The 22349-nt window shown below is 41.0% G+C and overlaps 1 protein-coding gene across 6 annotated transcripts in view; it reads left to right on the top strand.

Moving 5' to 3' along the window:
- The first annotated feature begins 316 nt into the window (after positions 1 to 316).
- The window catches only part of PIK3CG (phosphatidylinositol-4,5-bisphosphate 3-kinase catalytic subunit gamma), a 41769-nt gene continuing 19736 nt past the window's right edge, over positions 317 to 22349 (top strand). For 2 of the 6 annotated variants that reach the window (XM_070369627.1, XM_005901435.3), the window contains exons 1-10: positions 332 to 460; positions 2484 to 4490; positions 7658 to 7723; positions 7836 to 8061; positions 9455 to 9558; positions 11969 to 12115; positions 13647 to 13737; positions 14651 to 14781; positions 15751 to 15862; positions 17334 to 17491. In XM_070369627.1, the coding sequence (XP_070225728.1) occupies positions 2496 to 4490; positions 7658 to 7723; positions 7836 to 8061; positions 9455 to 9558; positions 11969 to 12115; positions 13647 to 13737; positions 14651 to 14781; positions 15751 to 15862; positions 17334 to 17491 (3030 nt within the window). In that variant the 5' untranslated portion in view covers positions 332 to 460; positions 2484 to 2495. The other 4 variants (XM_070369624.1, XM_070369625.1, XM_070369626.1 and 1 more) reach the window with 4 other exon arrangements.

Below are 22349 nucleotides of genomic sequence, written 5' to 3'. Positions count from 1 at the left end.
CTCTTTAAAATCTTCCCACCAGGCTGGCTCTCTAATACTGTAGCTAGGAGGACTTTCTCTCCACTGAGAACTAACCAGAAAAATAGTTCACGTGTGTGTGTCTCATGAATGCATATTTGGTTTGAATCTATGTCATTTTATAATAATTGGTTTGCACTCTTGAAATTAAAAAAAAAAAAACAGTTCATAGAGTAAAAAATACATATACTTTCATGCTTAGTTCTGTGTGCTTTAACAGGAAATGCATTTCTTACACTTTTAAAATGAGCAATCACACGTATAATCAACTTGGTTAAAACTTCCTTCCTGGTAACTGCAACACTTCCTCTGCATCTGGATGTGAAGGGAGACCCAGAAAAGCGGAAGAGTTTAGAAGCACACTGGGTACGTTTGAATTTGTTTTGTTTTTAGAAATTAAACAAATGATCCTTCAACATCGTCGCCTCTGCTGCTTTATCAGGTATTGCTTCCTTCTATTTTTTGCCCTTTGTTGGGTCTGACTCGGAATAGTGACACTTCCTTCTCGGCCAGAATATTTTTATCTGGAACTGCTGTCGTTCTTCTGACGATGCTGCCACTGACTGTTTCATCATCTAGTCCAACCCGTTAGTCCAACCCGTGTGTGTGGATATCCACAAGGTTCCGGCAATAGCTTTGCAGGTGCATCAGTCCTTTTTTGTTTTTGTTTGGGAGGAAGAGGGAGGGCCAGCCAGCCTTCAAGTTCTTACAAATTCGCGATTTGCTAAACAGTGTTTTTAACGTCTCTCTCTCGTAAAAGGAGAAAGCTTCACAGCCTCAACCATGAAAAGCAGTGAGTATTTAGTCAGCCAGTTTTCTTCTGCATCTCTTATCTTGTAAGTCTGTTTGATGTCATGAAGGGAGAAGTAATTGCTGTGTATTTGCATGTTGCCTAAATTTGGACCTATTTTGTTTCAAGTTAGTGCCAGTATTCACAGCTTACAGTTCTCTTCTTTGTCATTCTATAAAGTAGAAAAAGACCAAATAGTGAAGGGCTTGAGCTGCAAGAGACAGTTCTTTGGGACAGTTGGTTTCATGTATTTAGTAAGTGTAACTTCATAATATGTTGAGAGAGGGACTGTTGACTTTAAAAGTAAATTTAAGTCAAGATTTGAACAGAAGTTTGGATCTAATGAAACTTGCCTTTCTTACCTTTTAATCAAACTCTTCTTTTTGGTATATATCAAATGCTCCACTGTTTCTTAAGGAAATAAATAATTACTTATATATTACACTAACATTAGTCCTTTAAGAATAATATTTTCTTAAACATGAATTTTTGTTTCACTAATTGATTCTTATTTAGAATAAGAACTACTAAATAGTAAAATCAAAATACCTTATTCGTATTTCAATTCTAATATGTTAAGCATTTCAATCATTATTTGAAGAGTTTCACACTACAATAAGTAACATTTATACTTAAATGCTTTGTGAAAGTAGGTCCTTATTAACTATTTGTGGAAATAGTGGATAAATTATTGAGAATATATTGGTGAATTCTAGTTATAGAGATGAAAATATTAGAGCAAAAGGAGGTTAAATAGTCAATAGGGGTCCCAAAGCAGGTCCTTCCTTCCAACCTGTAGGTTCTCCAGAGGCAGACTACCTGAAAGTTCATATTTGGAGAGTACAGCCCTGGGGACTCGAGCAATGACAGCCAAGATGCTTACATATTTCATGATTCACAGTTATAAATATCTGCAAATGTTCTTGAGAGGAGCTTCACCAATTCTGATCTTTTTGAGTTTTATCAATGAAATGACTACCTCTCCTCACTAGAAAGAAAAAAATGAAGAGAAAAAAAAAAAAAAAAAGACAGGAAGTTGATGAGGGCGCAGATACCTGATCCAGACAGTTTGAAAAGAGATCATGAGGCAACTTGGATAAGGTGTCTGAGTCCCCCAGGAGACATGTGAGACTGAACAAAGAGGAATAAGCCAAAGGCCTGCTTTCAAAGGGAGTTGTTTCAGCATCTTACATGGCACCTTGTAAACCAGGACTTGATGCTCTAACTGGATTATTTGACTCATCCATGCATTTCAATATGCTTAAAACAATTACCACTTAGAGCCATTAGTTCATCAGACAGCATGCTAGATCAGTGCTTGATCTCTCTTTTTAAATTAAAATTTCAAACATAACAGAAGTAGAGAGAATAATCAATGAGTCCCCATCTACCCATGGCCCACATTCAACCTTATTTAATGCTCCTGTCTACCCTCTGAAGTATTGCTAACACCATTTGATGGATAGGAAACAGGCCCAGAGATTATTTAAGCAGCTCCTCCCCCAGTTTCTAAGTGGTGGGGCCAGGATTCCTGGGCCCCTATTCCAAACCTCCTGTATCCTCCTGCATACATCCCTGTCATTCGTCTACACCTTCTCCTTGCCAGCTCACGGGCCACCATAAAAGGCAAGCACCTTCCCTCTGAAGAGCCCTCTGTTCTTCTCTCTGCTCCCAGGTCACATAGGGCATGGAGCTGGAGAACCATGAACAGCCTGTGGTGCTGAGAGAGGACAACTGCCGCAGGCGCCGGAGGATGAAGCCACGCAGCACGGCGGCCAGCATGTCCTCCATGGAGCTCATCCCCATTGAGTTCGTGCTGCCCACCAGCCAACGCAACACCAAGACCCCCGAAACGGCGCTGCTGCATGTGGCCGGCCACGGCAACGTGGAGCAGATGAAGGCCCAAGTGTGGCTGCGCGTGCTGGAGACCAGCGTGGCCGCCGACTTCTACCACAGGCTGGGCCCGGACCACTTCCTCCTGCTCTACCAGAAGAAGGGGCAGTGGTATGAGATCTATGACAAGTACCAGGTGGTGCAGACCCTGGACTGCCTGCACTACTGGAAGGTGCTGCACCGGAGCCCCGGGCAGATCCACCTGGTACAGCGGCACTTGCCCTCAGAGGAGACGCTGGCCTTCCAGCGCCAGCTCACTGCCCTCATCGGCTACGATGTCACAGATGTCAGCAATGTGCACGACGACGAGTTGGAGTTCACACGCCGCCGCCTGGTCACCCCGCGTATGGCCGAGGTGGCTGGCCGCGACCCCAAGCTCTATGCCATGCACCCCTGGGTGACGTCTAAGCCCCTCCCTGAGTACCTGCTAAAGAAGATCACCAACAACTGTATCTTCATCATTATTCACCGCAGCACCACCAGCCAGACCATCAAGGTCTCGGCTGATGATACCCCTGGCACCATCCTCCAGAGCTTCTTTACCAAAATGGCCAAGAAGAAGTCCCTGATGGATATCCCCGAGAGCCAGAACGAACAGGACTTTGTGCTGCGTGTCTGTGGCCGCGATGAGTACCTGGTGGGCGAGACGCCCATCAAAAACTTTCAGTGGGTGCGGCAGTGCCTTAAGAATGGTGAAGAGATTCACCTGGTGCTTGACACTCCGCCGGACCCAGCCCTGGATGAGGTGAGGAAGGAAGAGTGGCCGCTGGTGGATGACTGCACCGGAGTCACTGGCTACCATGAGCAGCTAACCATCCATGGGAAGGACCATGAGAGCGTGTTCACTGTGTCCCTGTGGGACTGTGACCGCAAGTTCAGAGTCAAGATCAGGGGCATCGATATCCCCGTCCTGCCCCGGAATGCAGATCTCACGGTTTTTGTGGAGGCAAACATCCAGTATGGGCAGCAAGTCCTTTGCCAAAGAAGAACCAGCCCAAAACCCTTCACGGAGGAGGTGCTCTGGAATGTGTGGCTTGAGTTCAGTATCAAGATCAAAGACTTACCCAAAGGGGCTCTGCTCAACCTCCAGATCTACTGTGGCAAAGCACCAGCTCTGTCTGGTAAGGCCTCTGCAGAGACTCCCAGTCCCGAGTCCAGAGGCAAAGCTCAGCTTCTCTACTACGTGAACTTGCTGCTCATTGACCACCGATTCCTCCTGCGCCACGGCGAGTACGTGCTCCACATGTGGCAGTTATCTGGGAAGGGGGAAGACCAAGGGAGCTTCAATGCAGACAAGCTCACATCTGCCACCAATCCCGACAAGGAAAACTCAATGTCCATCTCCATTCTCCTGGACAACTACTGTCACCCCATAGCCTTGCCTAAGCATCAGCCCACCCCTGACCCGGAAGGGGACCGCGTACGAGCAGAAATGCCCAACCAACTTCGGAAGCAACTGGAGGCAATCATAGCTACTGATCCACTTAACCCTCTTACTGCGGAAGACAAAGAATTGCTTTGGCATTTCAGATATGAAAGCCTTAAGGATCCCAAAGCATACCCTAAGCTCTTTAGCTCAGTGAAATGGGGACAGCAAGAAATTGTGGCCAAAACATATCAATTGTTAGCCAGAAGGGAGGTCTGGGATCAAAGTGCTTTGGATGTTGGATTAACAATGCAACTCCTAGACTGCAACTTTTCGGATGAAAACGTAAGAGCCATTGCAGTTCAGAAACTGGAGAGCTTGGAAGACGATGACGTTCTGCATTACCTGCTCCAATTGGTCCAGGTAGGGGAGGCACTCATCTCAAGGAATTTATCTGGATGTGCTGACAGGCGCCATATTAAGCCATCTTCCAGTGCACATTGTCCAAAGAGAGTCAATGATCAGTCAAAGTAAATCTACTTTTTTACTACTCAAAGAGTAGTAAATGTTCCCTTTTACTTTTTTTCTGTCTTTGAGGGCTTTCTGACCAGCATTTTGATGACATGAATAATTTCACTTTTTTAGGAGAACTGGCCCAGTGGGAATGAGAGTTTACTCTGTTAATGATAGACTTGACTTATTGAATGCTCCCTTATGCCAAGGCTCCAAGTGATCTATGCACTTTTCATGTATTATCACATTTAACTCTCCCAACAATGTTGATAGCAGTCCAGTTAACATTTGCATTTTATATATATAAGGAAACTGAGGCACTGAGAGGTTAAGTAATGTGCCCAAGGTCACATATTTTGAAAGACAAACTCAAACCCAGAGGTCCGATGACAGGTCTGCTCTTTTTATTGCCTCCCAATATCTGCATGTATGCACAATAGTATGTCCTAGAGAGAAAAGGTCATACTCTCTGATCATGTTTGTCACAATTCATAGAGTAACATCTCAATTCTGGATGGGACCTTGAAAGCCCCTCTCTTTAGACAGGTCTGGTACTCTGTTTCCACTCTTCTTCATATGCCTTTCCCTGTGTCCAGAGAGACTAAATCGTTTGTTAAAGGTTTCCTTAGGAAGTTAGATAAAGGAGGACCGGTTCTCTTGCTCACTATAGTCATTCTCATAGTATATTGTGCTGCTTGACAAGGAGGAGGGAAGACAGGAATTGGAAGAGAATTCTATTTTACAGAACAGATGTGTTCATTCATTAATTCAACAACTCAGACTGAGTGTTTCCCCTTTTCTTGTTGCTGGATATAGAGAAGTGATCAAAACACAGCTGGACTTTGCCCTAGAGTAGCCTGTAGTTCATGGAGAAAGACATCAAATAAGTATACATACAGGCAGATACTGAATAACATATTGTGACAAACGCTTTGAGGAAAAGCTATAGAATGTTATGAGAAAATAGTCAGGGGTCCTGAGGACACTTAATTTACATTGAAGAAGCTAAGGACAATTCTGAGTAGGTGATGTTTTTCAGGCTAACTGTTGGACACCAAATTGTCTAATCATTTTCTATATTTATAGGCAGTTTCTGGAGTTTTCTGATGCAAATTTTGGATAGTCTAAACTTTGAATCTTCACCTTCCCATTACTCAGATACTTGAAACATAGTTGGCCTTTATCTTTATCTAATCAAATATAACCAAAGTTTTTCTCTGCCCATGAGTTCAGAGGCTAGCCTAAACACTAATGAAAATTTAATAAAAATCAAAGTATCCTCAATTTTCTAGCTGTCCATAACAAAAAGAACATGAGGCAAATTTGCAAGGGATCTGTTTCAAATCCCAAGGCCATCATGAATTATTTTACATCGTCATTTTCACAAGTGAACTTTGCAGCCTTGGAAAATGAATAGTATTCTTCTTAGAAACGTGTAAATAAAAGAGGTCAGTGATATTAACATTGAGTTTGTGGTCCTAAATTTGAAGAAGAGTAGTCATTTGCAGATATGGCCAAATGACTCATTCATTCCTGATTAAAATGGTCTCCTGGTTGAGACCTGCATCATCTTTACAGAAGTGAAACATGAAGAAGGTCAAAAAGACTCACATTTGGGTTAAAAACTTGGTAACATTTCTGAAGTGACTACTGGTGGCTAAATAACCACATTCTCAGAATTAAGATCTTAACTACAGTTACAGTGGCACCAATTTGAGCATACGTCATCTTTGAAAGCATGGGGATAATTGAAATATTATCAAGTCAATATTGATCATTTCCAAACTGGAAAACCAAAGTAAGGATTAGAAATCATACCCAAAATTTCCCAGGCCCTAAAACATAAAGTGAATGGAAATTTCTCCTGTTTCTTAGGGAAAAGGATAGACCATGTCTACTTATAAAGGAAATACTCCTGAGATATTTAATTTTAAACTTCTCTTTATGCTTATAAATCCCATCTATCCTGTAACTTTATATATGCACCTCTAATAATCAAACAGTATTTGTTAATCTTACTGCATTTAAAATTATGATCTATTGCATACATACAGAAAAGTACAGAAAATGATGTAATAAATATCCATGCACCCATTAGAATTTAATTATTTTTCAGGTTTTTTTTTTTTTTTTTTTTTTTGGCCAAGTAGCATGTAGGATCTTAGTTCCCCCATTAAGGATGAACCCGTGACCTCTGAATTGGAAGCACAGAGTCTTAACCATTAGACCATCAGGGAAGCCCCTACATTTTATTTTTAAATTGCCCAGGCTGCCCTGGGGAAGCAGTTGAGGTTGGGGGAGGGGGGGGGTGTGTGGCAGAGTCTGGGGCAGCCACCTACCTGGGCCCTATTTTTTTTTTTTTTTTTACTTTTAATTTGTTCTTTTCTTTTTTCAGCCATAGGGCTGCCACCTATGTAAATATCTCCATATTAGCCAAGTGATGCGAAAACTACTAAACACTGCTAAACCTGAGAAAGCAGATAAAAGAAGAGATTTTCAGGCAAAAAAAAAGCCCTGTATACTCTGAATCAGAGAAGGGAGTGATGATTAGTCTGTTGCAGTAAGAACCTGAGAGGCAGTTCACTGACTTGCTAGTGAGATGCCAAGCACGTATCTTGAGCAGAAGAGGAGCTACACAATTTTTAGGATCTTTATATCTAACAGATATTTTTCTTCCCAAGTGTACAATATCCCCACTGTCTATTTTCTTCCCAACAACCTTTCTTTCCTTCCACTTTTATAGATTTGTCTCCATCTTTCTCTTCTATCCTTCCAATAAAAATCAGGTAAGCCCTTCATGGGAACAAAAGCCCTCACCTCTTCATTTTTAAAGTTATTGAAAGCACATTATTGTGAGTCAAGGGTTCTGGCTTCTAATCCTGGTCCTTAAGCAAGTGGTTCACTCTGGCCCAAAGTGTCCTTGAAGAGAAAGGGCTGAACTTAAATGATTGATCAGATTCTCATCCTCCTATCCACACAAACCCACTAAGGCAGAGACCACTTTTTCTCCATTTCCTGTTTCCTGATTAACCAATGGAGAATGCAGTCCTACAAATGCCAATGTGTTCTTTCCTTAGGCTGTGAAATTTGAACCATACCATGACAGTGCCCTTGCCAGATTTCTGCTGAAGCGTGGTTTAAGAGTAAGTACTTCCATTTTGATAAGAGCATGACATTTAAAAGGTTATCGAGAATTGACTGATAGATCTGGAGCATTAGTCATAATAATTTTAACCTTCTTGTTTCTACCCTCAGAACAAAAGAATTGGTCACTTCTTGTTTTGGTTCTTGAGAAGTGAGATTGCCCAGTCGAGACACTATCAGCAGAGGTTTGCAGTGATCCTGGAGGCCTACCTGAGGGGCTGTGGCACGGCCATGCTACGGGACTTCACTCAACAAGTCCAAGTAATCGACATGTTACAAAAAGTCACCATTGATATTAAATCACTCTCTGCCGAAAAGTATGACGTCAGCTCCCAAGGTACGGGTGGCTCGATTTTCTTGGTGCTCTTTCCAAATGCATTTGTCTCCAAATATCATCCCTGGGATCCTTCTTCTTCTGGAAGGCAAGTCACACCTTCCTCAGGGTAGCCAAGAATACATTTTTAAGTTTTCTGTCTTTCTTCAGTAAGCAAATATCAAGTTCTCCCTTTACAAGTTAATAAGTTTTGAAATTACATTTATATTCTAATGATGAATGTATGATAATAGATGTTAAACTCTTTGAAAAATTAAAACTGCATTATGCAGATGTAAGATGCATTTTTAAAGAGCAACTGTGCACCTACACACACACAAAGATTAGTTATTTCCAAATATTTACCCTTTCTGTCCCATCTTTCAAAACATTCATATAATTTTCAAATCTTCACTCTTTCAAAGTAAAGAATTATTGAGAATTCTTTCAATTTTTTAATATATATGTATATGTATACATCATAGGTTGCAAGATGTATATATATTTATTTATATATGTGCTTCTTATAAAATATATATATCACCCCCTTTATGTTCCAGTGTTGTCTTATCTCTAAGAAGTTCTAAATGAATCACTCTATCTATATTCGCGTTGGTTTTGGTTGATACTACATTAAATTAAAGCTATTTACACATTTTTCTGGTCTATTGAGCTGTATGAAGCTTGAGCTAGGAATTATCTCTTATCATGCTTGTATACCTAGATTCAGCATTATAGCTCATAATGGACCCTCACTAACATACTCAACCAATTTTAAGCTTTTGAATAGTTTGATTTTCCATTTTTCCCTTTGATTCTTTTCCAATATACCAAATGCTCTCTCCTAAAAATAATGGTGATAATAATCTTCACTTTTTTGTTGTTGTAAGAAAGAAAGGGGAAAATTTATACTAACCTCTAGTCTGTTACCCAGGCAGTAATTTTCCATTTATATATTTGCCTTTAGAATTTTGAGGTTGTCATATTATTTCCATACAACCTAACTTCCTCTTTTGAAAAGAATTTACCAAACCCTAACCAAATTCCATTTAATATGGTCTTCAGATATGTTTTCTAAATCAGATGGCAGTTTAAAGTTTCATATGTTGGAAAGAAAACTACAGTAATTCCCTAGCATTATCCATAAAGCATCCTTCTATACCTGTCTGGGTATGCCATATATATTCAGATATTTCTGTCCCCTGTTGTAACGTGTGTGCATAGTTTTTTGCTCTCAGTAATCCTGTCACCCTGAAAGGTTAGTTCCTCAAGGACAGAAACCTACTCCCTTTTCTCCTATTCTTCACCTTACCAAATGTATAGAATGTTGTGAATATGTGTGACTTCAGGAAATGTTGTAGGTGATATTGGTAATTTCTTGCACTCATATAACTCTTGTGTGTTTTTACAATTACAGTTATTTTCCAACTAAAGCAAAAGCTTGAAATCCTGCAGAATTTGAATCTCCCCCAAAGCTTTAGAGTTCCATATGACCCTGGACTGAAGGCAGGCACACTGGTGGTAGGTATCATCTTGATATGTCTTGACAATGTCTCTGCCTGCTTCACCAGGCCTTAGTGGATAAAAGCTGACATTTACAGAGAGACAGGGAAGCTGGAAAGTCCCTGGATGGGCTTCTGTCAAGCCGTTCCTCAACTGCTAGATACTAGGAACCTCAGCACTGGGCAATCTCCCATCCATTTTAAGTCAGCTTTCTTGAGGAACCATTTGTATACAATAAAATGTATCCATTGCAAGTTTACAGTTCAGTGAGCTTTGCCAAATGTACACAACCACATAACCATCACCACCACTTCCAATTATTTTGGCCACCTGATGTGAAGGGCTGACTGGTTAGAAAAGACCCTCATGCTGGGAAATATTGAAGGCAGGAGGAGAAGGGGATGACAGAGGATGAGATGGTTGGATGGTATCACCAACTCAATGGACATGAGTTTGAGCAAGCTCTGGATATTGGTGAAGGACAGTGAAGCCTGGAATGCTGCAGTCCATGGGGTCGCAAAGAGTCAGACATGACTGAGCAACTGAGCCAAACTGAACCATCACAAAATCAAGACAGAGAATATTTTCATAGAAATTTGTAGAAAAAATTCTTTCGTATCCCTCTGTGATTAGTCCTGTCCTCCTTCCGTACTCCATCCTGGATAACAGATCTGTTTTCCATCATAAAATTTTGCCTCTTCTAGAATGTCACAAAGTGGAATCATACAATATGTACTTTTTGTTATAATCAATCTTTTTAATTTTAGCCATTCAAATGGGTATGAAGTAGTACTTCACTGTTATTTTTAGTTTTATTTAGTTTCATCATTCCCTAATGATGTTAAGCATCTTATCATGTATTTATTCATTTTTTTTGAGAAGCTTCTTTTCATATCTTCCAATAATTTTTAATTTGGGCTACTGTTTTATTCTTATTTATGAGTTATTTATATATTCTGGATATAAATCCTTTATCAGGTATGTAGTTTACAAATATTTTCTCCCAGTCTATGGATTACTTTTTCATTTTCTTATTAATGTATTTCCAAGAGTAGAAGATTTTAATTCTGATTAAGTTCAATTTATCATTTTTTCTTTTATGGTTCACACATTTTGTGTCCTAAGAAATATTTGCTTCATCCAGTGATTTTCAACCAGGGGTGAACCCCCACCTCCTCCACCAAAGGATGTTTGGTAATGTCTGGAGACATTTTTGATTGTTCCAACTGGGACCATGCTACCAGCATCCAGTGGGCAGAGACCAGAGATGCTGCTAAATATCCTACAATACACCGGACAGCCTCCCCCTACCCGCCACAAACAAAAAATTATCCAGTCCAAAATTTTAGTAGTGCCAAAGTGGAGAAACATCTCCTAATTCAGTATGCCAAGTTTTTTCCCTAAAGTTTTAATTCTCATATTTAAGTCTTTAATCCATGTTTAACTTTATAACAATTAGCAGTAAGCTGGCTCTTTAGCAAAAGCATACACTACCTACTGTCCTTTTGAAGTTAGAAATGGGTTCATGCTCAGTCACTTCAGTCCTATCTGAGTCTTTGCCAGGCTCCTCTGTCCATGGGCTTTTCCTGGCAAGAATAGGGGAGTGGGTTGCCATGCCCTCCTCCAAGGGATCTTCCCCACCCAGGGATCAAATCTGCATCTCTTGCATTGCAGGTGAATTCTTTACTGCTGAGCCACTGGGGAAGCCCTAGAACTTGGTAGGAATAATGATATAGTAATACAGCTTCATATCATTTGGTTTTTTTTAAGATCACATTTTTGATCCATAATGAATTCACTGTTGGCTAAAACTCCTAAGACTTTCTATTTGGAAAGAGTGGCTGCTAAATCACCTTTCTCCCACCTTGAATTCATTTTGATGTTATGTAGGCTTTTTGGAGGGGAAAGGCATTGTATAATATCTGAATGCAAGAGTTCCATTTATTGCTGTTAAATTTCATCTTGTTAGATTTGGCCTAGAATTAGATTGCATCTAATTTTGCAACAACCATGTTTAGACACTACGGTAGCAACAGAACTCTTTTTTCAAATTAATTCTTAGAATGAGGCCAAATATATAAGCAAATAACGGCAAAATTGCCCTGTGTTAGAGGGAACATAAAAGTACAAGAGTCCTGTGAGAGTGGAATATCAGAAGATAGGATATGCCATGTCTCTTAGGCACTCCACAGATGCTTGGGTTTCCTGGGAACACACTTTGAGAACCACTGGTTTAAGCGTTGTGAATTGCTTTCACTAGCATTTTTGGATTTGGTGAAAATGCCATGCACATTTTTACCCAAATCACTAAAATCCTTCAACTGAAAACTTTTTCCTAGGTGTTTATAGTGATTCTTTGCAGGAAGATGTATGTCTCCACAATGTGTTTTCAATTGTGTGTAGGAAACACGTGGCTGTTTTCTTACAGATTGAAAAATGTAAAGTGATGGCCTCTAAGAAAAAACCTCTGTGGCTTGAGTTTAAATGTGCTGACCCTACAGCTCTATCAAATGAAACAATTGGAATTATCTTTAAACACGGTGATGATCTACGCCAAGACATGCTTATTCTACAGGTATACTGCTGTTAAGGATTTTTTTTTCAGTTGTTCAAAACAAGAAGTCTGTACTAGTTGTTTAAAAAAAAATACCTTCTACTGACCCTGTTCCATTCTCCTATTTTGTATAATGAACAGTGATCAAAGATACCATAATAGAGTTTTCACGGGGGGAGTATGGCCACAGACCATTAGATACGAATCTAGTGAGCCTCATGGTTCTGTCCACTCCTGAAGAGATGCATATGCAGCATTCCCAAATAAGCTGAAACACATCCTGCACCTGACTGCTTTTCTATACACCCCATTCCTAGTGTGGTAACATGGAATAGAAATACATTGACCCCCAAGCATCCACTTTATTCACATTCATTGACATTCATTGATTTTTTCACACTCATTCATTACACACTCAATGAACATGAATTCGAGCAAACTCCAGGAGACAGTAAAGAACAGAAAGACTAGCTGCAGTCCATGGGGTTACAAAGAGTTGGACACGACTTCGCGACTGAACAACGAACAACATACACTCACAGATGTTCTCCTTACATACATCAGCTTTGGTATATATCCACATACACAAATTCAAGTGAATGATCTGACAGGATGGAGGGAGAAGATGAACAGGGAAATGATTGGAGAATTCATGCAGTTTACATAACAAGAGTGAACAGATTTTTAGAACAGAAGGTGGATGACAAAGGTATCAATGTTGATCATTTTCATATTTTTGAACATACATTTTAGCTTTGCAGATTTGTAAGTAATATTTACCGTACCCTAGTTGTTCAATACTGTAGAAGTAACATAATTTCTAATATGTCATGTAGTTTATTTAAAATAGGCAAGCCATGGAATCAAAAGCATGGTACAAATGAACTTACTTATAAAACAGACTCACAGATATAGAAAGCAAAACTATGGTTACCAAAGGGGAAAGGGGGAGGGGGACAAGGTAGGAGTGTGGAATTAACAGATACACACACTACTACATATAAAATAGAGAAACAAGGACGTACTGTATAGCACAGGGAACTCTACTCAGTATCTTGTAATAACTAAAATGGAAAAGAATCTGGAAAAGAATGGGAATAATAATCATACCCACACTAGAGGGTTAATGCAAAGGATCAACATAAAACAGTCTCAGTGAATGTCAGATATCATTATTGTCATTGTCACTGTTGCCCTGGTTGGAGCCCAAGAGTGCCTTATGGATAAAAATGTGTAAAGATGTTAGAATGGAACTTATATTTATTATGGCAAAATATACATAACTAAGAATAATAGATGAATCATGGCTAAAACCTACCCCCAAAGAAATCCAACCTTCCTCTTCTCCAAAGTACCACTCTGGAGCCAAAACTGAGGCTCCCAAGGAAAGGAAACATTAGAGTACCAGGTTGACAAATAAAAGTAAATTCATTGCTTATATATTTTACATTCACTTCAACATTTTGTGTTACCAGAAAAGATTGTTGTCATTTTTAATGGAGAAGAGAAATACATATTTGTAAGAGAAACGTTTTTGTGTTTTGATGCCCAGATTCTACGAATCATGGAGTCCATTTGGGAGACTGAATCTTTGGATCTGTGCCTCCTGCCATATGGTTGCATTTCAACTGGTGACAAAATAGGTATGTGGGGACCTCGGGAGATGAATAGACTGCTCAGCTCATTTGAAAGGCCATCATCCCAGGGGACATCCCTGGTGGTTCAGTGGTTAAGACTCCCATTTCAGGGGGCATGAGTTCAATCTCTGGTTGGGAAACTAAGATTCTGCATACCACATGGTCCCCCCAGAATTTTTAAAGACCGTCATCCCTTCAGTGTAGGCTTTTAATAAGTAAAAAATTACAATCATAATCCATGTAAAAGGAAGAAGATGTTCCAAGGCTAGTGAATGTGACTCTCAGTTTAGTATGGACGTGTTGAAAATACATGAATGCATGATTGAATTCCTTGTGACTACATATGGAAATGATTTTAACAAGAACTTGTTCCCTCCTCTAAACTTTCACTCTTTTCATTGCACAGTAAACTCTCTCACAAAAAACCTTCAAAAGTAGATGGAAAGATCTGCCACTTGTTTTACAAGCCTGACTCCACATTATCAAAGCTATTACGTACTTTCCTCTTAGGTGCTTTTGTAGACATTTCACATTTTAATTTCAATTAAACAAATTTTTATTTCAGTTTCCAATTTGAGAAGTAGAGAACAGCCTTCCCATTTGACTCTGGAATTTTAAAAAGAAAAAGGAACAGGTTGCCAAGTGAAGAAAGATGTGCTTGGCATATTAATGGTTTTGCTTATCAAAAACCAGCCCTTTCCTCTTTTCATTCATGGATACTGAAAGCAGGTCCCACACAACTTCCCTATCCGCCTCCTTTTCTTTCTCTTCCTCATAAGGAAACCACCAGCACGAACCTGGAAAATAACCTTCTGGTTGAGAAAGCTCTCTACCCTCCACTGAACAAAGACACAGCCATTCCTCCTCTGGGTCCGGTGCTTGGCTCCAGTTCACATCAGATCTGTGCATCTTCCCACAGGAATGATTGAGATTGTAAAAGATGCCACAACGATCGCCAAAATTCAGCAAAGCACAGTGGGCAACACGGGAGCCTTTAAAGATGAAGTGCTGAGTCACTGGCTCAAAGAAAAATGCCCTATTGAAGAAAAGGTGAGCTCCTGCTTCTCCCCACTCCAAAGGCTCCTGAGAAATTGTGAGCAGTCTAATGACACGTTTTCAAAGGGTCTGCATTGCCATGCCTCCTAACACACTGTGGAACACTTTCCCTCTGAGCTCATGGGGGTTTAAATGCTGCTGACATAGTAGATCTATGCAAAACAGAGGTGCTCATTCAGACTTCACTGAGCATTTGCTTCTCTTTTGATTATCAGGCCTGCTTTGCATAAAATTTGGTTCTGGGACATAATTTGTTAGCATCTTTTCAGACCATCTATTTTTGTCATTCAGCAGAACAATTTAGTTAACACAGACAAACTCCTTCTGATCTGGAAACACTCCAGATCATAAAAAGTAATTTGCAATTTACCCCTGCACCCTAATCTAAATGGTAAATTAGGGATGTTGAAAATGCTACTTCCATTCCTCAGAAGTACATGTGCGCGTCCACAAGCTGTGTGGTTAGGCTGCTTGGCTGCTGGTTAAAATTCTGCTGTACAGGATTAGCACTTCTCGTTTGCATGGGTAGCAGCCTTTGGGGGAAGGGAATATAATTAGTAGCATTTATTAGTCTGCTATACGTGTGGATTTGTGAACCCATGCATACTTTAAGTGGTCACAAGCAAAACATATGTTCACCAACAAAGGAGGAATCATTATGGGGTCTGGATTGTTGTTGGCAAGTGATGCATAGAGAGGCAGTGAACCCTTTGATTATATTACTGTTGTCCTTTGACTATTGTTTCCTTCTCATGCTGAGTCACTGTATCTTCACCTACAATGTAAGGAGAGCAATGGAGAAAGTTGGCACCTCAAAGATGAAACTTCAATGAAACCAGGCACCACTGACTTGCTCCCTGAAAGTGATTCCCAGAATGGCATCTTTTGGGGAGTCCTTTGTAATAGATTCATGCTGCTCTTTGCAGTAAGAACACAACTAATATTCAGATGCATTTTAATCAGTTTCAGGCAGCGGTGGAGAGATTTGTTTATTCCTGTGCTGGCTACTGTGTGGCAACCTTTGTTCTTGGGATAGGCGACAGACACAATGACAATATTATGATCTCAGAGACAGGTGAGTTTTATTATAGAGTAATGCTTTCTGATTATGGTAAAATATGCCTAACATAAAATTTACCATTTTAACCAGTTTTAAGTGTCTATTTTGGTGGCATTCACTGCACCCACATTGTTGTACAGCCATCACCATCCATCTCCAAAACTTTTTCATCTTACCTAATGCTGCTGCTGCTGCTGCTGCAAAGTCACTTCAGTAGTGTCTGACTCTGTGCAACCCCATAGACGGCAGCCCACCAGGCTCCCCTGTCCCTGGGATACTCCAGGCAAGAACACTGGAGTGGGTTGCCATTGCCTTCTCTGTCTTACCTAATGGGAACTCATTAAATACCAACTTCCCAGCCTCACCCTACCCACCTCCCCTCCCCCACTCAGCACAGAGTAATTTTTAAATGGAAGTCAAGGTTGGAGCACAGATCTGGAAGTCATTATTGTGTAGGGACACAGAGGCTGTGATCAGCCTAGCGGGGGGTACCCAGGAGTGAGTAATGGAAGAAGATATGGGAAAGGAGACTTCAGAAGGACAAGCTGGACAGTAGCTGGAAAGCTAGGAAGGTGGATATGATCAACAATGTCAGATGGTACAGAGGAGCAACAAAAAAGTCACCAGTAAGGGACTTTGCTGGGGGTCCAGTGGTTGGACTCCATTCTTCCAATGCAGAGAGCACAGGTTTGATCCCAAGTAGAGGGACTAAGATCCCACATGCTGCTCAATCAAATAAATAAGATGTTTTTAAAGTCACTGGTGCCCTTAAATCTAAAATGCTGCACCTTCCTAACTTATCCGTCCTTTCTGGTTCACTGTCAAACAGTGGTCAGTGTTGGTGGCATGCCATGACATTTTTCTCTAAGAAATTTGATTCTTTACCATCTGAGCCACGAGGGAAGCCCCAATTTAAGAGTGAAGCCTGGGGAAAAAGAAAAAAACAACAACACCGTATTGGAGTAAATTGTTGATTATCCTTGGGAATCAAGAGATAATGCACTTATGGACCATTCAGATGACAGAGGGCTGAATAAATGAAAAGAGATGAAGGGAGTTGTGATGGTGACAGTGGTAGAAACTGACCTAAAGGAAATTCAAATGTTTTATTTGTAAGAGTGAGACATCTGTCTCTCCTGAGTTCCATAAAGGGTGTAAGAGAGTCTTGGGCATAATGATGACATATATACGCCAGAGTTTGGATTTATATTTGTAAGAATAGTTCTGAGATGAGAATTTTTTTAATGGTATTTGGCTGTCATTTAAAGAGCATCAGAAGGATATCAAAACTATGCATGTTTCAAAGAGTGCTTTGTGGCTACTTACAGCACACACCTGCTAAGACAAAATATATCACAAGCAGAGTAAAAATAGCTCTCACACCCAAGATAGCTCATTTTCAGTCAACTGCAAAATATGTCAAGAAATGAACAGACCAGTGTGTTGTTTGCTGGTATAATGACGTCAGACATTTCCTTCTCTTAAGGAAATCTATTTCATATTGACTTTGGGCACATTCTTGGGAATTATAAAAGTTTCCTGGGCATTAATAAAGAGAGAGTGCCATTCGTGCTAACTCCAGACTTCCTGTTTGTGATGGGGACTTCTGGAAAGAAGACAAGTCTACACTTCCAGAAATTTCAGGTAATTGCTTCCCTCTTGACTGCCTGCTGGGAACACCAACCAGATGGTGCTGCAGCCCTCACCTCTCACTTTGCTCTGAGTCTCCTCTTGCCTCTGCCCACCCGCTTCTCACATGACTCCCCCAGCCCCCCACGCCCAACCGCCTCCCAGTCTCTTCTGTCCCTTCCCCAAGTGCAAAATAATGCTTCTCAGTCACCCTCTCCTAAAACCAAACAGCAAGTAGGAGTATTCCATCATCAATGGGACTGGTTAGTATAGTCCCATTGATATATAGCAGGATGATGTGGCCCTGAAGAGAGGGCTTTTAGGAAGAACTCCTGGCAGGCAGGTTTAGCCTTTGAATATTTACCTAATCAAGATGCTGCCTAGAAGATCCAGCTTTTACATGTCTTTTCAGGACTCACCAATGATGGTGAGCTTCTCTTGATTTTTGCTCCAGGTGTGTATTTATCAGTTACTATTAATAACACAAGGAATTCTTGCTTGTCTCTTTCTGTAAAGGAAGGTCCCTTCTCTCATTGGAAACCCTGTCAGCTCTATTATAGGTTGTCCCAAGAGCTTTGGGTTGTCCCGCTCACCTGTCCACCCACTCCTCCGTGGGTCTCCCATTTCTCTAAGGATGTCCACACTTGACTTTCTCTTTTATTCCTTCCTGGTCTACATCCACTTTTGACTATCAAATAGTATTTCAAATACCCGAGGAGTAAAATGTTTGCTCTTTCAAATGTAATACCTGTGAATGAACTCAGAAAAGTTGTCATGACTATTGCAATACGCCTAGTTTTAAAGCCATCAAAACACAAACCAGACCAGCAGAGGCAACAAGTGATTACTTTACAAGCATGTTGGTCTCAAGCTCCCTTTAAACAGCCTCCCTCTTAACACCTTTGAAACATGGTTTGATCGGCATCCAGCATTTCAGGACTCACTCTCTTTTCTGAGTGTCCTCTTGAGGCTCATATTAACCTTGGGAGATGACATGGGCCTTGGCATTCAGGGGAACAGGAACTGGAATGTATTGTTTTGAAACCTGCCTGTGCTTGTTTGTTCTCCCGGCTGATTTTCGATGTGGTGGTTACCGGACTTCCCCTTCCACAGCACCAGGGGTGTTGTCAGAGAAACTGAGATCTCTGTGGCCAGATGGTCTCAGGACTAGTGTTTTTCTGCGTAAACTCAACTGGGATGCAGACTGTTTCCAGGGATTTGACACATTTCAGTCCTGTTTTTCTTTAAGGTTAAAAAAAAAATCACATATTGTGACAGCTTTCTGGAAGAGAAAAATGGTTACACAAACACACACAACCTGCAAGAGTTTTACTATTTAATTTAAAGCAGGAGGGGCCTGGAGGGGGGGAATACTCATTTAGGGCTTCCCAGGTAGCTCAGTGGTAAAGAACCCACCTGCAGTGCAGGAGCTGCTGGTTCGATCCCTGGGATGGGAAGATCCCCTAGAGGCGGAAATGGCAACCCACTCTAGTTTTCTTGCCTGGAGAATTTCATGCACAGAGGAGCCTGGCAGGCTAGAGTCCATGGGGCAGCAAAAAAGTTGGACATGACTTAGAAACTAAACAATAGCAACAAATAATAAATGCTCATTTCTCATCTTCTGGAGATGGGGTTCATCTGCTTTGAACAAACACAGCAGCAATAGTGCCATTTAAACAGACAGACACGAGGATATTGACCTCACAACAGTCTCTCCGTATTTCTCTATGTATGTTCTCTTCCTTCTGGCCAAGGGTTGTCCCTAAAATGACTGCTCATCTGAACTATTGTTGACAAAATTCCCATCCTATAGTGCCTGTATCACCCCACCAATCCCAGCAATCCTTCCCCTTTAGTCTTCCTTGTTGTCATTTTTAAGTTTCAAAATATTCTTTAATGAAAAGACTTGGGGTTTGGGGAGGCCACAAACAGGCTCACTCCCTGTCCGGACAGCTTCCTCCCAAAGCAACAATTCTTTGCAGGGAGTCTGTCCCTTCAGTCTAGAAGCATTTCTACATCCTCTGTGACCGAAAGCTTGTTTTTGAGCCATTAGAACTGCTTTCATTAAAGCAACATTCTAGGGGCATGTGTACTGCCAAAAACATACCTTTGTCAATTTTACTGTATTTATCTATGATTGTTTTACAGTACTGGCGTACTCTATAAGTGAAGTGAAGTCACTCAGTTGTGTCCGACTCTTTGCAACCCCATGGACTGTAGCCTACCAAGCTCTTCCATCCATGGGATTTTCCAGGCAAGAATACTGGAGTGGGGTACCATTTCCTTCTCCAGGAGATCTTCCCGACCCAGGGATTGAATCCGGATCTCCGAAATTGTAGGCAGACACTTTATACTCTTTAAGTGCCTGTAAATGAACCTTAAACAGATCAGCATGGCATTGTAGTTGAAAGGATGGGCTTTGGAGCAGACCAACGTTAGTGTGCATCTTGGCTCTGCTGCTTAAAACCTATGAATTACCTATCCTTTCAGAACCTCGGTTTCCTCCTCTGTGGGGTGGGAACTCTAAGACCCACCTCAAGTAGGGTTTTTAGGGATTATTTACATGAAATATGTAGAATGCTTGGTTCAGGACCCAGAATACAGCAGGAACTCAATCAACAAGACCTCCATTGTCACATATATAACAGCAGCTCTTCAAACTTTGAACACTTTTAGGATGAGAAGCCCTCTGTGAAATGAGATCTCAGCAGCACTATAATATAGAAAACATGAAAAATAGCACTGTTCCTGTTAAGGAGCAAGTAGGGGTCTGAGCTCTGCTTGTTCTGCCTGCCCAGCCTGCCCTCTTCTCTGCTGGTCTCCCCACCTTTTCCTCTCCTCACTCTCAAGAGGAAAACGGCAGCTAAATGCACGTTATACATGTATATATACAATGTTACATATGCAGAATTTCTAAAATTTCCAGCTTGACAAAGATGAGCAGCAAGTTTTTTCATCATTTGACTCAGACCTGCTGACAGTTGTGTTCGTGTGTGTGTGTGTGTGTGTGTGTGTGTGTGTTTACATACTATTAAGCCTTCTAGAATATTTTCTGTTTCTCACCTTGTGCTCCTTTTTGAGATGAAGTCCTGCAAGGTCAGGGAAGGGGAGCATCTTCCAACTCTCTAAAGAACATCCAAGGATCTTGTATGACAAAGCTGCCATTTCTAGGTTGGGTAAGAAGCGTCATATATATTTATTCTTTGAAGGAAAGGTGTCCTTGGTTCCAGCGAACCACTAAATTTGAATTGTTAAGGTTCATGAATGCACGCAGCACATTTGAATCATCTTAAAGAGCTGACCCATTTTTGTCAAGGGTGAGGGGAGCCTGCTCCACCAAGACGGAAAAGCCTACTGAGTTTGTGATGAGAGGACTGGAGTCAGGGGAACTGAAAAGGAAAGTGTGGCTCTGTCCCACCCCCTCTCCTTTCCGATGTAGCTGGTCGAACCTAGGACCAGATTCATGAGTCATTTATAGAATAGGGCAGAGTTCAGGAACAAGCTGTAATAAGACACACCAAGACCCACTACTTGAACCCAAGATCATCCGTTTGCTTTCAGTAGCACCCTACACACAGGGTGCTAAACAGATATGTTGCAATGATGATGATTTTGATCAATAAATTCTCTGCATGGGGGGAAATAACTCTCCCTTACTAAAGAGATTAAAAAAAAATGGTTTTCCCACTGGTGGTATATTTAAGGGTCATTTTGTGTGAAATGTCCCTGAACAATTATAGAACATACTCCAAAAAAATACATTGATATCACTGGAAAATGAAATTTGGCTTCCATTTACTTTATGTAAGAATGCAGGGTTTTTTCCTAAATTTTAATTTTGTTTTTTGGTCACGTAGCATATGAGATCCTAGTTCTCCAACCCAGGATGGAACCCACACCCCCTGCATTGGAAGTGTGGAGTCTTAACCAGTGGACCACCAGGGAAGTCCCCTAAATTTTAAAAATAGTAAATGTTTCCTTAAAAAAAAACAAAAGCCAATAAAATATTAAAAATATCAGGATATAAAATGCTGCCCACTATCCCACCTTCCAAAAAAAACACTGCCAACATTTTAGTTGATGTTGTTGTTCAGTCACTCAGTCATGTCCGACTCTTTGCCACCCCATGGACTCCAGCATGCCAGGCTTCCCTGTCCATCACCATCTTCTGAAGCTTGCTCAAACTCAAGTCCATTGCGTTAGTGATGCCATCCAACTATCTCATCCTCTGTCATCACCTTCTCCTGCCTTCAATCTTTCCTAGCATCAGAGTTTTTTCCCAATGAGTCAGCTCTTCGCATCAGGTCGCCAAAGTATTGGAGCTTCAGCTTCAGCATCAGTCCTTCCAATGAATATTCAGGATTGATCTCCTTCAGGATTGACTGATTTGATCTCCTTGCAGTCCAAGGGACTCCCAAAAGTCTTCTCCAACACCACAGTTCAAAGGCATCAATTCTTCGGTGCTCAGCCTTCTTTATGGTCCAACTCTCACATCCATACATGACCACTGGAAAAATCCTAGCTTTGACTAGACAGACCTTTGTTGGCAAAGTAATGTCTCTACTTTTTAATATGCTGTCTAGGTTAGCCATAGCTTTTCTTCCAAGGAGCAAGTGTCTTTTAATTTCATGGCTGCAGTCACCGTCTGCAGTGATTTTGGAGCCCAAGAAAATAAAGACTCTCACTGTTTCCATTGGTTCCCCATCTATTTGTCATGAAGTGATGGGATCAGATGCCATGACCTTAGTTTTTTGAATGTTGAGTTTTACGCCAGCTTTTTCACTCTCCTCTTTCACTTTCATCAAGAGGCTCTTTAGTTCCTCTTCACTTTCTGCCATAAGAGTGGTGTCATCTGCATATCTGAGGTTATTGA

Source organism: Bos mutus, chromosome 4, assembly GCF_027580195.1.
Source record: "Bos mutus isolate GX-2022 chromosome 4, NWIPB_WYAK_1.1, whole genome shotgun sequence".
Classification (NCBI taxonomy): domain Eukaryota; kingdom Metazoa; phylum Chordata; class Mammalia; order Artiodactyla; family Bovidae; genus Bos; species Bos mutus.
Note: the sequence above shows the minus strand (reverse complement) of the source record. Positions and strands in the feature narration are given on the sequence as shown.